Source organism: Hoplias malabaricus, chromosome 2 (genome assembly GCF_029633855.1).
Source record: "Hoplias malabaricus isolate fHopMal1 chromosome 2, fHopMal1.hap1, whole genome shotgun sequence".
Lineage (NCBI taxonomy): Eukaryota > Metazoa > Chordata > Actinopteri > Characiformes > Erythrinidae > Hoplias > Hoplias malabaricus.
The window spans coordinates 34,125,758-34,143,603 of record NC_089801.1 but is presented as its reverse complement, the minus strand read 5'-3'; the positions used below and the strand labels follow the sequence as shown (position 1 = coordinate 34,143,603).

Below are 17,846 nucleotides of genomic sequence, written 5' to 3'. Positions count from 1 at the left end.
CATAGTTGACAATATTCAGTGCGTTCAAACAATCCCACAATGCACCGCAAAAGGTAGTAAGGAACCCATGTACACTAGCCGATATTAGTGGATAGTACTGCAGATACCCTTAATTTTACGTCATAATGTGAAGCTGTGAAGGCAATCCCATGGTGCAACGCCAGAACAACTCCCGTATGTTTCGCTTTTTTTCCCTGAGCAAAAGTAATTAAATCGCTATAAAAACTTGAAGATTATAATCCACCGCGCTGAAACGCTGAGGCGACACTAGCCGTTTATGGAATCAGATTTGTGCCAAAAAGAATCGCACAAAAAAAAATTTCATCTCAAACGTAAAACTTATAATTTATAATAGCTCTGACCTTTGTGCTCCATGGTTTTAGTGCGTGCTGTCTGAGTTTTTTGCGCGAGCTCTCTGAGTTTTGTGAGCAGTTTTGGCACAAAGCTCTCGCGTTGGCGGGACTTCTCAGTGGTGCCTTCCCATTGGCTAATGAGTTTTGAGTGATAACTCTGTGCCCTGAACGTTGTTCACGACTCTGAACAACGTTGGGATTCCGCTTTTGCAGAATATAACGCATTTACGCGCTGAATTACTCTGATATAATTTCCTCTTTCATAATATTTAAACAGATAGTTCTTTTGCTTGAACTGTATAGTGTTAGAACATTTTGACTTCTTGTTTATAAATATCAGTATTAATAATCATTGTTATTATTAATAATTCATTATGGTTAATAATGATTAATGATTTATTAATTATTCACATTTCCTCTCAAAATCCAAAAATGACAGTGGAATTTGCAGAAGTTTGATACAATTATTTTATTAAATGTGTATTCATTAAAGGAGCAGGAACACTCTTGTCTGTGATGTTTCTCTTTTCTCTGAGACCTCCTGTAACAAAATGCACATAAGGCATTTGTTAAAAACAGATTAACTGTGATCTTCAAAATAAAATTTGAGCATTTAAACCGTCTAACAGTGATTACGGGAAAGGGAAGACCCTCTATGTTAGTACACGATAGGTTTCTGAACAGAAAATCAAGCGCTCATAAATAATATTTTACAAATAAACGCTCATTTATTCTGTTTCACGCTGAGTAAACAGACATCGGTGTGCATTCACCTCAGGTCAGTATCTGGTAACGAGAGACAAACAGGTTTGTTTTCACAGTAAAATCTTTAATGTTTTGATTTAGACAGAACATTACATCAATATCTACATTTATTGTCAGAGTTTGCAGGTATTTCATAGTTTTTAAACAGTAAAGTACAAAGAGAATTCGTGTTTGTGTAAAATTACTCACAATGTTGAAATATTTCCTGTCTCTCCACTACTGAGCTGCAAGGAATGCCTTGGGCACTGAGTTGTCACTCAAAAACTCATTAGCCAATGGGAAGGCACCACTGATAAGTCCCGCCCACGCGAGAGGTGCCAAAACTGCTCGCAAAACTCAGAACTCAGAGCTCACGCACTAAACCATGGAGCACAAAGGTCAGAGCTGGATAATTTGTTTGAATTATGAGTTTTACTTTTGAGATTAATTTTTTGGCCCAAATCTGATTCCATAGCCGCTGAGGTAAAATAACACCGGTTGCATGCGGTGGGCGGGAACAAGCCGTGACGCAATCGCTCTTTAAATTGAGCGTCTCAATAATCTGCCTCAGGACAGACGACCGTTAGACTTCTGCCTATTTAAACAGCTGTCTACGCAGTCACGCAGCTCGCTAGGTTTTTAATGAACTCCGTTGTTCTCTAAAGGTGTTGGATACTCCGTGTTAACACGTAGCGTATAATAATACCTTAAATTGGTGTATTTCGTGAATCATGATGCTTTACTGCCACCTATTGGTGTATGGCGTTATTGCTGAAATAACATAAAGTCTTACCAAATAACGGAAAAATCCCAGTGTTTAATGTTCTGAACAATGTTTTTATGAGATTTTGTATAAACAAACATATATAAATATAATACATTATATTGTTGAACGTTTAAAAACGCGCGCGCACACACACACACACAAACACATCTAAGGTTGTAGTGGACACAGATACTACCCAGAGTCATTGGGTACAAGGCAGGAACGCACACTGGACAAGGCACCAGTTCATCACAGGGTATCACCCAGTCACTTTATTTATTGACCCCAAGATCCCCAAAGACCCCTGTGTGGCAGCAACACCACCTGCAGCATCCGCGACTTCCCCATTCATCATCACCCAACCTGAGTGGGTGTAGCTTCTGGGTCTGTGTATCAGAATATTCAGAGTGTAATCATCTACAGTAGCGGTCCAGTACAGTACCATAGTGGTTGCTATTCCTGGAACTTTCTCACTACTCTCAGCTGTTTTAGTATCGGCCTGTTGACTTGTGGATTCTTGAACAAAAATGAAGATGCCACACATGCCACAACACCTGTGTAATACCTGCAGTCACAGAGAGTTCATGTACACAGGCTCCACCAGATTTCAACATCAGCTTCATTAGCAATGTGAGTTATCTCAACCTGCTGTCCCTAATGTTGTCTAATCTCTCTGAAACATTTACAATGACTCTCCGATCTGCAGAGCAGTTCATATCGGCCTGATATCTACCCTTTGAACTGAAATGATCCCGAAGTTAAAACTGATGTTGCACAAACCCAGACTGATATTTCAAGATACTTAATTTTGCTGTTTACACAAGAGTATGATCTGACCATGCTGTCTGCATAGCACAGCGGCGTGGACTCAGGTCAAGGCTGATTGTATTCATTTATCTTTACTAAATTATTAACATTTCTATTCCGGTGATATTAGCTTTGTAAAAAATACATTTTCAAAAAAATTATTTGTATACTCATTAAAAACATGTTTCTCTGTCTGGTTCCTTTAGACTACTTGCTGGAAATATTTCAGAAGCAGTATAAATTGCACCAGCCCTGAGCTGTGGAGCAGTGGAACTGTTTTCTTTGCAGTGATGGAGCTTTGTCCAGTGACATTGGGTGAGTATGAGTGGAGTTTTAATTCAGAACATCAGCAAATTATATTATTAATGCCTTTGTGACTGATAAAACTCTAGCATCACTGCTATGTCTGATCCACTCATACCAGCACTGCACACACTAACACACCTCCAACACCCAAATGATACCCAGTAAACAAGGAACGTCCCTGGACGTTCAAAATAGGTCTAAAAGTAGTCTGTCCGTCAAGGACATATTTTAAACGTCAATGGACGTCCAAAATCATAATAAGTTAGTTAAGTGGTGACCAATCGATAACGTCAGTGGACGTCCAAAATGCGTTTTATACAAGTAATTTATTTCGAGACCAATTAATAACGTCAATGGACGTCCAAAATACGTCTAATAGTCGTCTTTTCAATGTCTGTGTTTGGACGTCTTTTCAACTTTCATTTTCAGCTTTAAGAGAACGTTGATTAGACGACAGTCATTACGTTATTTCAACGTTGAATCAACGGCTAATTGTTTACTGGGTAGGTTAAATTTACTGTGGAGTAAATCCTGATCATGTATGAACAGGGTGAAAGGGAGCAAATAAAGTGTGCAGAACAACAGATGGACTACGGCGTGTAATTGTAGAACTACAGGGTGAACCTGTAAGGTCAGTGGACCTGATAATATAGACAATAAATAAATGTATTATACATAACGTCTGTCCACTGTAGACTGTACCTTTAACGCAGTGTTTTTTTGCCAGGATCAGGCCACTCTTCGTGCACGTGGACCCGGCGACTCTTCCAGCCATTGGTCACACCTTTCAGGCTCATTTGCATGTCCAGACCCGCCCCTTGTGGGATCTGATTGGCTGCTGTATGCGGCGTGAGTCCTGAACGGCCAAGTTCAGAGGTAGATGACCAAAAGTAACCCCTCCTTAGTCTTTTTCGGCATCACACCGCGGTGATGGCGCTGTCAGATCGGCGGCGGAGAGCAGAGGTACTTCTCCGCGGACTGTAACTCACCGGAGGCCGCCGCATAAAAAGACATGACCGGAGAGCTCCAGTGAAAACAGAACAGACACGCGCTTCAGAATTGCTTGCCGACTTTTCTTGCACGGTGAGTGGATGGGGGGCGCGCTCCCATATGAGGTCTGTAGGTTGAGTAGTGCACTTCGGCGGAATTCTAGTCCTTTTCTAGGTTCCAATATTTTCGAAGTAGTGTGCCTAGAGTGTGTGTAGGTTTTTGTCCCACTACTAGGATCCAATATGTGTACTAGTTGTGTTCAGAGTACTACACTAAGACAATGTGTAGAACTGTTCCCAATTGCTATGGTAATATATGGGTTATAAGTTTTGAGCTAACAACTACAAAGTATTTTAAAAAAAGTTACTTGTGTATTAGGTGTTGAGCATCTGGTCACAGTTCTGCCCCACTATAAATATTACATGTTTTGGTCTAACTAGAGCACTTAACGGTGGTTTAAAACGTGGTCCCAATTAGTTTGTGAGGGATGAATATGGATGAATCTCAAATGCCTCAAAAAACTTTAAGTCCAGTTGTGTTTGGTCTTAAACATTGTGTAAAGTAAGAGTCGGTATATATGTAATGTATCTTGTAGCATACATGGTGAGTTAAAATACTACCCCAAAATTTCTAAAATGTTGAAAGAACATAAAAAACATGGAATGACATATGATTAACATATTAAAACCAGTATCTCTTTAATGCAGCAATTAGTGTGAAATGTTAACACTGTTTCTTTGTAAAAAAAAAAAATAATAATTCAGTGTATGGTATACGGAGTAGCAAGAGTATGTACTACTACGAAGGCTAGTAGTGTAGACTTTTATTCTTCTTCTCTACTCGAGACCAGAATCTACTGCCTGAGCTAGGTGCCCTCATTAGGGAATAAGGACGGTTATTGGGACACAGGCGCTAGCATGCTAGCGCGACGCTTCACCTATCACCGGCGTTCTGCTAAGATGTTAAACCGGCGAACAAATGTAAATAAGAACGAAAAGAAGAATTTAACGGGGTGTCAACCACACTATGGCTTTATTTAACCTTGGATAGATGGATAACCTGACTATGAGGGATAATGCTGCTCATTGAAGGGCCTAGAAAACGATAAACTTAATATCTTAGATTTTTCTAAGCGTCTGACCGCATACACAACGTTAAATAACGTTAACTATATATTACCTGTCAGAAGTAGCTAGGTTTTTCGGCATAGGCCTTAGCTAAGACAAGTGTGTGTGTGAAGGGACTAGTTGATGTGTGTGGACTAGTTTGTCAGGTTGAGCAAGCCAGTTTTAAGGTGTGTCGGGATAAATCCGTTCTTGTTTACCGTGAGTTCTGAATAGGCAAAAGGCAGACGGAGCTTAAGTTAACTTCGTAATCTAATACGTTGTTCCACCTTAAATGGACTAGCCTCAAAGACAGGTATTAGGCCTATTAATGCACAGTCCGGGACTGTCAGTCCCCCCAAAAAAGTAGACATACCACTAACAATAGTGATCGAGCAGCGAAATTTGTGGTGGGTTAATGTTAAATGTGCTGTGGAAATGGTAAACAGAGACAAATAGAGGAACCTGAAACAGCTCTCAGGTAAAAGTATGTTATTTCAGTGAAAATTACTAAAACGACCCTTAGGAACGAACCTGGTTATTGGTTAAACAGCTAAATACATAAAAAATAATAATTTACCTGACTAAATGAATAACTGGCCAAATGACTGAAGGAGTAAATAACAAAATAACAGACTGCCCAAATAAATTAATGTCTTTTTAAATGCCTGACTGAATGAACTAAAGTAAATGGTGGTCTGCCTAAACAGCAGACTGACAGATTAACTAACTGAACTCTTGCAAATAAGATTTATTTCCTTCTCTCTCTCAGTATTTGGAGGCTGCCAGTGTCGCCCAGCCATGGCAGAGCAGGAGCCAGCTGTAGATAAGCCTCCGGCAGCTATGGGCTCCCACTTCACTATCGGCTCTGTGTCAGAGGATAACTCGGAGGACGAGGCTCTGGGAAAGTCCGAGCTCCGCACAGAGAAGGAACGCTCACTCTCCCCATCCTCCCTCAGCTCGGACAGCACATACGAAATGGGATTCGAGAGCCTGGACGGACCTTTGCACAACATGAGGTCAGTGGAGTCCTCAGACCTTTGCCTCATTTTGTGGCTGGTTGCAAAATGGAGAGCAGGAATTCTCTTAAGAGAAACAAAGGTGGGGTGAGAGGGAACACTCATCAATGGCAGATGGATGAATGGACTGATGGACAGACGGGTATAATTTAGTTGGGCACTGAAGACTATAGCACACACTGAATCTGTTTGGTTTGAAGGTTTGAATATTAGTGCTGAATATTAGTGCTCAATATTAGTGCTGATTTCAGAAAAATACAGAAATTCATTAGTTATTCTTTTAGTTGATTTTTGTTCCCTCAGTTATGCACAGAATAGTCAGAAAAGTTCATTTGTTGCAAACTGTCTTTTAAAATAGAAAATCTAAGAGTAAAAACCTTGCTGAGCCGTGCTTGTGTCTTAAGGAAAATTATACATGGCTGTAGTGTAACGTGGACGGCTGAGGATGGTGGGTTCATTGAGGTGAAGTCTCCCTCGTTGCCCCCTCTTATGCTTCGCTGGTGTGTGTGAAAAGCCATGCCTCAGTGTTTCTGCCCATAGTCACACAGGGCTTTTCTGTATGAGGAGCTGTTACTATCATTCTCCCTACTCCATTCTTACCAAGGAAGTTTAATTTTTAGGAGGTGGGTAGCTTTATGTAAATGGATTAACATAATGGGGGTGATAAAATGTCTTTATTTTTATACAAACCTCAATTTTTCACATTTTTGATGATTTGTTGGTACATTTGACTGCAAGTTGGATTATAGCTTTTATATTATGTGTTTTTTAAACTACGTCTGCTAAACATATGGCCCTAAAGCTATGTGTACATTCGGACATTACAGGGGGCCAGCAAATGGTGCTGAAACTGTCTTTGTCCTGATCTGTTTTCCTATTGGTCGGGAGGAGGAGCCACTCTGAGAGAGTATGAGGAGGTGCTATTTTTTTTCCTCCTCTTTTTTTTCTCCTCTCTTCCTCCTCCTCTCTACAAGCATGGCGTCTATGGTGGGGGAGGCATGTGGCAGCGTGCTGCTGCTGCTGATGATGTAACGACGCAGTGTCAGGCCATATGCAGCTCAGCCAAACACACACACACGCGCACAGAGCACCCCTTTGGCTCACTCTCCTGGAGGACAGGGAAGATTTTTGTCTTTTTCACCCTGCCTCCTCTTCCGCCCCCTCCTTTCTGCACACGTGATGTAGGCTCCACTCTCCACTCCTAGGCATTCTAGGAAATGGCACTTTTATGGGGTGCATTCAGAGACTGAATCACTGCGGCAAGGGATGCCCCGGACCAGCAGAATTGCTGCAGTGTCCACAGTTGATGTGGATTACAGTACTGTGGAAAATACTAGCCTTCCTTTTGATATATTTATGTTATATAGAGATAGTACTTTATTCATTTTAGGAAATAGTTCTGAGGACGTGCATGAGAAAGAAAAAAGTCATAGGAAATATGTGAGGGAGAAAAAAACAACTTTCATTGTAGCTGGGTTCTGTAGAAAATAATGTGATTCTTTAAGGGACCATCTCTAAGCTCTAAGTCTTTTAATAGGGAACAGTACGCTTGAGGGAAAATAAAGGCTGTTGTTTGTAAGTGGGTAAAAGTTAACTTGTCTGGAAGTGTATTCACAGTTGGAATTATCACAGAAACTCTTTTGTAACTTGAGTTGTTTTGTCCTCCTGAATTTGGAGACATTCCCACCTTTAATTGATTAAAAAAATGAATAAATAACTCAATTTTTATCCAACAAAGGAGCAGGAATAGAGCAATGTTCATTTCAGTTTGTACTTTTTTTAATATTTGGTGTTTTTTCTGTTTTCTAAAACAACTCCAGATGCTTCTGCCATGATCAGAGAGAGTGAGAAAGCCTAGCATACCTGACCAAGAGATGTTTAACTGATTTACAGACACCAGGGCTTCGTAAAAACACATTAGACCAATTGCGAGCACAAAAACAGACTTGCCAGCTATCAAATGAGGAGGAAACATCTGAATTTTATAAAAAGTCTTTTTGATTACAATCGTGAACATTGCCTTTAACAACCATGCAAGACCTGTTAGACCACCACGACTGTGCCCATCAGATAAGCAGCACATAAAGCTTTCTTTCAGATTGCTTAAAGTCAAACAAGTGTACACACTAAATATGTTACTACATTATATTGTAAGTATGCTGTGTTGTAGGGGCTTTGTTCTGTTTAGTTGTTGAGGCTTCTGTGTATAAATAAAATTGGAGCAAATTACTGCGATCATTTTTGAAGTGATATTTTTATTTTGCTTGCAATTATTTTCTATAAATTAAGATCGGTGTGTGTTTTTCTAAGAAAGAAGGCAGAGGCATTTTGGGCCTAATTATGAACTCCTTTTGTGGTCATTTACAACTATCTTGTGAATGTTTACAGTGGTCTCCCCTCTGGTCAACATCCCCATTTATAACTCGTTAATATTTTATTCTTGGTAATGTAAGCTAGAATTATACATGCAGCTCATCTTTCAGCACTACATCTATATAATACTGCAATGTCTCTCTCCCTATTGTCTGTCGTATTGATTATAACATTCTCATGAATAATACATGTGTATGTTCAGTTAATCTTAATGAAGTCTATAAAAAAATATTCTGTACTAAAGTTCCTTTGATCGGTCTTGGGTGAAGTCTGATTCAGCCGTATCTAAAGTCCCGAATGACCTAATCCCAATTTAGATAGAAGTAGGATGTGATCTGAAAGTGTAATGTCATTTTATATTCAACATAGGACTGGGCAATCAATCGGAAATTAATCAAACATTCAGAACTTGTAATTGACGTAATCTTGTCTGTATCGATTATTTATATTCTGTTTGTGTGTTCATTTACTGTACCTTTAAAACCACACTACCAAGTTGTAGTCACGTGATTCTGCCCCTATCTGCCACATGGAAGCAACCTAAACCCTGAGGCCAACCAAGCAGCTCAAGCACCTAGTACCAACAAAAAAACAGCGTCTGTGGTTTGGATGTATTTTGCTTTGACTCTAATTAAGACGACACTGAACAAAAACAAATAAAGTGCTCAAAAAACAAGAGAGTAACAAGCTCCCAGCAACATTAGAAAAAAAATCCCGTATTTAATGCAGAAGCATATTTACAGTACAAGCCTCGTCACTGAAATATGAGGGAAATACAAACACAAAATAAGCGTTCATTAATCGTAATTGTGGTAAAATGTACAATTATTTGTGATATTGATTTGCGCTCATATCGGCCAGCACTAATTCAACATCGCTTGAACTTTTCCTCCAGGCCAAGCATGTCTGGACTGCATTTGGTAAAGCAGGGTCGAGATCGCAGGCGCATTGATCTGCAGAGGGACTTTACAGTGGCATCACCTGCTGAATTTGTCACTCGCTTTGGAGGAACCAAAGTCATAGAGAAGGTAAGTCAGACCACCACATATGTTTAATAAACATACAGGAATATATCAGTGTATAAATCTAATTAACATCTTTCACCTTAGCTCAGATAAATGTATGAGGCTGTGCTTAGTAGGCATGTTGAGTCATGTTTTGTAGCTAATATATGGACCATAGATTTGCATTTCTGCTCTCATTAACTCATTAATTTTAATTTAACACCATTAACTCAAACATTGACATTGACAAATTATTGACATTCCAGGTCCTCATTGCTAACAATGGCATTGCAGCAGTGAAGTGTATGCGCTCAATCCGGCGCTGGGCCTATGAGATGTTCAGGAACGAGAGGGCCATCCGCTTTGTGGTCATGGTCACACCTGAGGACCTGAAGGCCAATGCAGGTGAGTGAATAATGCTAACCTTTAGCCATTCTCCATTGAACAGGAGGCGTTCAGAATAGATCAGCCCCTTTTCCTCCAAACTATGTAAAAAGGCGAGACTAAACCAGCAGAGTTTCAGTGTATACAGTAGAGACCATCTTTGTCCTGGTCACGCTTGGCCTAATTACTAAAGAAAGAGGCTCTGGTCAGTGAGGTGGAAGCTGGAGATGTGCCTCTGGATGAATAGACATGGTCCTTTTGGAGCCTCATCATAAATTATAAGCATTGTTCAGTTTGAATGCACTGCTGTATATCATAACTGTCTTATCAGAAGAAATGTTTTTCACCACCTGCTATTTAGACTGTGATTGTTTCATGCTGAGTGGACAGTAGAGTGGACCTTATTGTACAAATAAAGGTAATATTTTCATGAAATATGCTTTGCTGTCATTGTTGTGGACCCATCCGTGGTGGTGAAAACACAATAGAGATGCACATGTATACGGTTTTATGCATCTACATATCTGCCAGTGTTGATACTGATACCGTCATACACATTTTTAAGGCAGAAAGATAAGATATTCTAATTGTGCTATAATTTGACAGCAACATTTTACTACCATCTCTATTAAAATTATTTTATTTGTTATGCCCGCAGAGTATATAAAAATGGCTGATCATTATGTACCAGTCCCTGGAGGAACCAACAACAACAACTATGCCAATGTGGAGCTCATTCTGGATATCGCCAAGCGAATTCCAGTTCAGGTACTTACCACACATCTCAATTATATAAAGGCATATATATGCTTCTTTTCCACTCTATGGGATTGACCCACCTCGGCTCGACTCGTTTATAGTTGTGTATTCGCGTGTTGTTTTTTTTCGTTTTTTGGACGGAACACAGCTTCGCACCCCAGTTATCACAATTCAGTTTTGCTTGTTGAACGTTCAGCTTTTGCTGGAGATATTCGTCAGCCACCAACCCAAGGAGCGTTTGAAACTCTTCAAAACATCTCGGGGTAATGTTACAAGCTGCTGTTGTGAGTCAAATAAAAACAAACGTGAAAGCTGCTGTAACAAGCAGCAAGTTTGTGCTGGAGTTCTGCATGTCGCAGTGATTGACAGGTCTCTGCAGGGTTTACACCTAGTCAGCAAGGTTGATACCATAAATGAGCAAAGACTACAACAAAGTACCTGGGACTAGGTACCAGATTTAGCCAGTGGAAAGGCAAAAAAGCATAGCTGAGTTGTGTAGGTTCCATGCGGTGGAAAAATGGCATTATTGTAACCTGTGAAATTTGTACAAAGCCATTTCTGCCATAGAGGTGAGTAACATGGCCATAATTTTTGTCAGGCTTTTTGTTTGCCTTCTGATATAATTTTTATTGCATGCCCACCATCTATTAATACAAACTCTTTTTAACCCTTTCATTACATTAGGCTGTGTGGGCTGGTTGGGGTCATGCTTCGGAGAACCCAAAACTTCCAGATCTGCTGAACAAGAACAGCATCGCCTTCATGGGTTTGAGCCTTCTCACGTTTTTCTCCAAGTCATAGCTAGTTATTATTATTATTATTATTATTATTATTATTATTATTATTATTATTATTCCTCCATCTTGGATTTTTCTGAACTCCCAGGTCCTCCCAGCCAGGCGATGTGGGCTCTAGGAGACAAGATTGCATCTTCCATTGTGGCACAAACTGCTGGTATCCCTACTCTTCCTTGGAGTGGAACAGGTCTGTCAATGTTCATTCGTAAATAAACATACTTAAAGGCTAGGACTGCATGAAATGGAAAAGATACTAGTGTGATTATATAATTTACTAAAGGAACACAAGCATACTTATGTTTGTAAAGTTGTAAACTATAGAGTAGTATTATATTAAGTTCAATTTATAATGACAGGAAAAACCTTCTGATGATTTTAAAGGTGGATTAATTTTGAAAAAGTATTACTGTAATTATTGTGTAAATGGGTGTTCTTATTATGATTATTATTATTTTATTTATTTATTTATTTTGATGGGAGATCTTATTGCAGCCATATAATTGCAGCCAGTATCTTCCAAATCTTCTTCACAGTGCAGATAATTGACTAAAACATCAGAAATTACTCGTCAAATGAAGAATTTAAATATACTAAAGTCCTTGTGTGTTCTCAAACAGGACTCACTGTTGAGTGGTCAGAAAATGACCAGAAGAAGCGAATCGTTAATGTTCCACATGATCTCTATGAGCAGGGCTGCATCCAGGATGTAGAAGCTGGGATTAAGGTACCTTACTTTCACAAGGGCACTGACCATAGCATTTCTACTTGACATTCGTTGATGATTAACTCAAGAGTTTGCTTTTCCTGGCAGGCTGCAGAAAAGGTGGGCTATCCTGTGATGATCAAGGCCTCAGAAGGTGGAGGAGGAAAGGGCATCCGAAAAGTCAACAGTGCAGATGATTTTCCAAACCTTTTTAGGCAGGTCAGTGGACATCAGATGTTCAGAACTAATTACAAGTGATTTCTACTAACACAGCAGTAATCTTAATCTAATTCAAAAGTAAGCATAGTCATTTTTGTTTTTGATACATTTGTCTCATACCAGGTGCAGACGGAGGTCCCTGGCTCCCCAATCTTCGTCATGCGTCTAGCTAAGCATGCTCGCCACCTGGAGGTACAGATCCTGGCTGATCAGTATGGAAATGCCATCTCCCTGTTTGGCAGGGACTGCTCTGTTCAGCGCAGACACCAGAAGATCATAGAGGAAGCACCTGCCACCATTGCTACCTCTGATGTGTTTGAGAACATGGAGAGGGTATGACTGTCAAAAATCACAATATATGTATTTTATTTTAACTTCATTTTAACTCAGTACTTATAAAAACATAGCACTGTAGTGGATACATAATGTATTTTGTCACAAAATAGTTTGCCGGCCTGATAGTTTAGACACTGAATGGCTAGATTTCCTCACCTTAACCAGCTGTTGATGATTGTATTTTCAGTGTATATTTTTAATAATTTTTTTGAAATCCAGGCTTTGGAAACAACTTTTGTTTTCTCACTCATTTGTTTTCTTATGCAGTTAAGTTGTATTATATCTGATCTCTTCAGAAAACCTCCAGGGGAATAGATGGAGCTATTCATGTGTGTTGTGTGTGTTTGTATCTTTCAGTGTGCAGTGAAGTTGGCTAAGATGGTGGGCTACGTGAGTGCAGGTACAGTAGAGTATCTGTACAGTCAGGATGGAAGTTTCTACTTTTTGGAGCTGAACCCACGTCTGCAAGTTGAGCACCCCTGCACTGAAATGGTGGCTGATGTCAACCTTCCAGCTGCACAGCTGCAGGTGTGTATTTGTGTGTTATCTGTAATAAAGGTCCCATTTATTTTAAATATTGTGTGTTTAAGGTGTGTGTTATCATGAAATGTGACTCGTGTTGACAGTGACTACATTTGATACCTTGATCTAAACTGTTGTGGTCTCCGCAGCAACCACCAGAACAGACACAGTTATACAGTGAGTGTGTGTGTGTATGTAGGTCAATAAGGCTACAGTTGAGGACAGTGTGCTTTTACGGTCGGAGTGTGTGGGGGAAGGGTAACGCTCTTATGCAACACCCTTGGAGACAGCAGTAGCTCAACAGACAGAGAAAAAGGAGTGATTGCATAATACAGCACTGAATTAACCTAGTATAGGAGGGGGAAAAAAATACTCAAGAAGGGAAACCCATGCTTAAAATTACTCAATATATTAACCGTTGTATCTGTTTCATTCTGTGTCTTAAATACAGCAAATGAATTTATTGTCAAGACATCAGATTGTATTGTCTTAACCAAATTGTGTTTTTGTTTATTGATGTAACAATGTATGTTATTCATATTTTAGATCGCCATGGGCATCCCTCTGCACCGCATCAAGGACATCCGTATGCTGTATGACTTGCAGCCATGGGGAGACACACCCATTGACTTTGAGGGGCTCTCTACCACCCCCTCCCCACGAGGACATGTCATTGCAGCTCGTATCACCAGCGAAAACCCAGATGAGGTGTGACATCATTTAAAACTCTCATAAAATTCAGAAGTGAAAACACTGAGCAGTGGATAGAAGTATTATATGCACATGGAGTGTGTAAGAAAATAGTTGAATGTGTGAAATAATTAAAGATGGGATTGCTGTAGAAGAAGAAACACCTTTATTGATCCCCTTAGAGAAATTGCTTTTCTGCATTTGAGCCATCCATGGCAGTGAACACACAAACACACACTAATGAGCAATACTTCACAAACACTGGGGGCAGTGAACACACACACAAGCGGAGCAGGCGGCTGCCAACCACCTCGGTGCCTTCAGCCATGAATGAATTTTTACTTGCCGGTCCTGGGAATTGAACCAGCAAGCCTCCAGCCTCAAACTCACTTCTCTAACCTCAGGGCCACAGCTACCTTGTGTAACTTAGCTCTGTTGTGTTCTGTGCAGGGTTTTAAGCCCAGCTCGGGGACAGTGCAGGAGCTGAATTTCCGCAGTAATAAAAATGTTTGGGGCTACTTCAGCGTGGCAGCTGCAGGTGGACTGCATGAGTTTGCTGACTCTCAGTTCGGACACTGCTTCTCCTGGGGCGAGAACCGTGAGGAGGCCATCTCGTGAGTATACGCACACTTATAAACACGCTTATAAATCTTTTAACTGTCAAAATTGTTTAGGCTTTGACAGAGTGGCCCTGTCCGTGCCTAGACAAATATAGTCAAAATTTAAATGAAAAATAATAAACAAGGAGATATAACTTTGCATATAATCTATAGCACTGAATAGCATCCATTGTGGAGCTATTCATTAAATGGGAATGAGTGTGTGAGTAAAGTAAAAGTCAGTTCCTTGAGGTGCTTCACATCAAGAAATACAAATTAAATGTAAAAACCATCCTTAATTAAGGACTTAATATTGTGTGTATATTTATTTATTTATTCATTCTTTTTTTTTTTTTTTAACCCTGTAAGTTTGGAAAAGACATTGGTAAATGGAGTGCGTTATTTGCAGGAACATGGTGGTGGCTCTGAAAGAGTTGTCCATTAGGGGAGACTTCAGGACAACAGTGGAGTATCTGATTAAACTCCTGGAGACTGAGAGCTTCCAGCACAACAGCATCGACACTGGCTGGCTGGACAGACTGATCTCAGAGAAGATGCAGGTACAGATACTGCTGCAGGACAGTTTACACTCGAAGAATGTGCTTCTAAATAGACGTTTGTATTATAAGGAAGAATTTTGGTTAAAGATGTTAAGGTTCTAATACCTCGGTGCGTTTGACTGATTATGATATTGATTTATTTTTTTTGTGTGAATCTCCAAGGCGGAGCGTCCGGATACTATTCTGGGTATAGTGAGTGGAGCGCTGCATGTTGCAGATGTAAACTTCAGGAACAGTGTGTCTAACTTTCTCCATTCTCTGGAGAGGTGATTATAAACCTCATGTCTTCTCTTATAACAAGGATTACATCCCAAAGAATGTGAATCATCTGTTTTCGTTATTAATTCTTAACATTGACTTCTCTTTTTTTTTTTGCTGTAGGGGTCAGGTGTTACCTGCCAACACTCTGCTGAACACAGTGGATGTTGAATTAATCTATGAGGGCACTAAATATGTTTTGAAAGTAACCCGTCAGTCTCCCACTTCTTACGTGGTCATCATGAACCAGTCTTCGGTCGAGGTGGATGTGCACAGGCTGAGTGACGGTGGCCTGCTCCTGTCCTATGACGGCAGCAGCTACACAACGTACATGAAAGAGGAGGTGGACAGGTATGTCCTCACTTTTCAGCCTCAAAGCCAACCCAAGGCAACAGAGAAAAGAGAGGTTACCAAGCTGAAATTGATAAAAAGTGCCATTTATTTATTCAAATTTTGATAAAATCCTAGGCAAAATAGAAGACACAATTTTCAGCCTGTGTTTGGTTTGGTTCCTCTAGGTACCGGATCACTATTGGTAATAAGACGTGTGTGTTTGAGAAGGAGAACGACCCATCTCTGCTCCGCTCACCCTCTGCTGGTAAACTCATCCAGTACACTGTGGAGGATGGAGGTCATGTATTCACAGGACAGTGCTATGCTGAAATTGAGGTGTGCAAGTGTGTCTGATGTATTTGTGAATACATGTGTCTTCTACTTCTCTATTTAATAAGACAGAACGTATGGTGATTGTGTGTGTGTGTGTATTGCAGGTGATGAAGATGGTGATGACCCTGACTGCAGTGGAGTCTGGCTGTATCCACTATGTGAAGAGAGCAGGAGCCGTACTGGAACCAGGCTGTGTCATCGCTAAACTGCAGCTGGATGACCCTAGCAGAGTCCAGCAGGTACACCTGTCTTTGTTAGTTGTCATAATATTCAGGAATAAAGTTAATATTTTCCAAGAATTTAATATGTAATATTTTGTGGAAAAAGAGTAATAATTTATTATTATAATTTATGGAATTATTTTCTCTTTTTCAGAAAAAAATGTTTACTTGGGTGACATCTGTCTGTTTGACATTGTGCCTGCTGATTTGCTTTTTGTTTACATGTGTCCTGAATTTCAGTTTAGGTTTTGGCCAAAGACTCTCATTTCATTGCATTGCTTTTTTACTGCAGATTTTATATTATTTGATTATGACTTTTGTATTGGTTATGACTGTAAGAATACTATGTGTAAGAATACTTTAAGCCTACAGCTGAGTGATTGTGTGTGTGTGTGTGTGTTTGTGTTCCAGGCCGAATTACACACAGGAGCTTTGCCCAATGTCCAGTCTGTTGCTCTTAGAGGAGAGAAGCTCCACAGAGTCTTCCACAACACCCTGGACCACTTAGTCCACATTATGAATGGCTTCTGTTTGCCTGAACCCTTCTTCAGTGCCAAAGTAAAGTCCTCACAATCATTTTTTTTTGGTCACACATCACTGCTAGCAACAAGATTCACTTTTGTGATCCATTTGTATCAATAGATACCAAAATGCCTGATTTCATCTGCTTATATTTAATTTGGTGTGTTTAAATGTGTCTGTGTGTGTTCCCTCAGCTGAAGGAGTGGGTGGAGCGTCTAATGAAGACGTTAAGGGACCCCTCTCTGCCCTTGCTGGAGCTTCAAGACATCATGACCAGCGTGTCTGGCAGAATCCCTCCTGCTGTGGAGAAGGCCATTAAGAAAGAGATGGCACAGTACGCCAGCAACATCACCTCTGTGCTCTGCCAGTTCCCCAGCCAACAGGTACAACACAAACACCGATTTTTGGTGGGGGGCGGAACAAAAACGTGAATATAATCAAATCCTGTAACAAATCTGTGCTAAAAGGGCACATGCTGATATAATGCTGTTAGCCATCTCTTTCTGTTTAAGAATTCTAGATGTGTATCTTAAAGTATTTTTTTTTGTTTTGTTTCTATATTGATATGAAAAAGTGACTGGTTATTTTGAATATCAACGACCATTATATTTGTGAATAATAAAATGTATGTATATTAATTATGGCTTTGTTGCCTAGCACCAAGTGTTACTAAGTCAAGTGCTGCAGTGACCAACCACTTTTTATACCTTTTTTTTATTGACAGATTGCCAACATTTTGGACAGTCATGCTGCTACTCTGAACAGGAAGTCAGAACGTGAGGTTTTCTTTATGAACACCCAGAGCATCGTACAGCTCGTCCAAAAGTCAGTAAATAAACTAAACTCATGTGTTGCTTCGTATAATGCTTAGCAGTTTCCTTGATCCATGGCTTGATGGTAGCAGTGTAAGAAATCCTGCACAATTTTGCTTTTAAATATGTATATTTGTGCTTATGTGTTTTTATGTATTTGTCATTCTGTTGTTTTGCTAATCATTCCTTTGTGTAGATAAATGCACATAACCCTCCTATATCTTCTCTTCAAAGATATCGCAGTGGTATACGGGGTCACATGAGGGCAGTGGTCATGGACTTGCTCAGGCAATATCTGAAGGTCGAGGTTCAATTTCAGCATGGTGAGAATTC

The 17,846-nt window shown here is 40.0% G+C and overlaps 1 protein-coding gene across 5 annotated transcripts in view; it reads left to right on the top strand.

The window, feature by feature from the left end:
* Positions 1-2,925: 2,925 nt before the first annotated feature.
* acaca (acetyl-CoA carboxylase alpha) overlaps positions 2,926-17,846 on the top strand; it is a 39,459-nt gene continuing 24,538 nt past the window's right edge. For 3 of the 5 annotated variants that reach the window (XM_066658751.1, XM_066658750.1, XM_066658747.1), the window contains exons 1-24: positions 2,926-2,985; positions 3,526-3,607; positions 3,704-4,059; positions 5,842-6,088; positions 9,357-9,489; positions 9,732-9,870; positions 10,508-10,617; positions 11,293-11,374; positions 11,494-11,592; positions 12,023-12,129; positions 12,217-12,327; positions 12,451-12,660; positions 13,021-13,191; positions 13,732-13,893; positions 14,326-14,489; positions 14,884-15,034; positions 15,197-15,300; positions 15,416-15,643; positions 15,811-15,961; positions 16,063-16,197; positions 16,591-16,737; positions 16,896-17,084; positions 17,426-17,526; positions 17,748-17,836. In XM_066658751.1, coding sequence (XP_066514848.1) covers positions 5,871-6,088; positions 9,357-9,489; positions 9,732-9,870; positions 10,508-10,617; positions 11,293-11,374; positions 11,494-11,592; positions 12,023-12,129; positions 12,217-12,327; positions 12,451-12,660; positions 13,021-13,191; positions 13,732-13,893; positions 14,326-14,489; positions 14,884-15,034; positions 15,197-15,300; positions 15,416-15,643; positions 15,811-15,961; positions 16,063-16,197; positions 16,591-16,737; positions 16,896-17,084; positions 17,426-17,526; positions 17,748-17,836 — 3,001 coding nt within the window. In that variant the 5' untranslated portion in view covers positions 2,926-2,985; positions 3,526-3,607; positions 3,704-4,059; positions 5,842-5,870. Of the gene's footprint in view, positions 2,986-3,525; positions 3,608-3,703; positions 4,060-4,907; positions 4,947-5,413; positions 5,551-5,841; positions 6,089-9,356; positions 9,490-9,731; positions 9,871-10,507; positions 10,618-11,292; positions 11,375-11,493; positions 11,593-12,022; positions 12,130-12,216; positions 12,328-12,450; positions 12,661-13,020; positions 13,192-13,731; positions 13,894-14,325; positions 14,490-14,883; positions 15,035-15,196; positions 15,301-15,415; positions 15,644-15,810; positions 15,962-16,062; positions 16,198-16,590; positions 16,738-16,895; positions 17,085-17,425; positions 17,527-17,747; positions 17,837-17,846 lie in introns of those variants that run through there. The other 2 variants (XM_066658748.1, XM_066658749.1) reach the window with 2 other exon arrangements.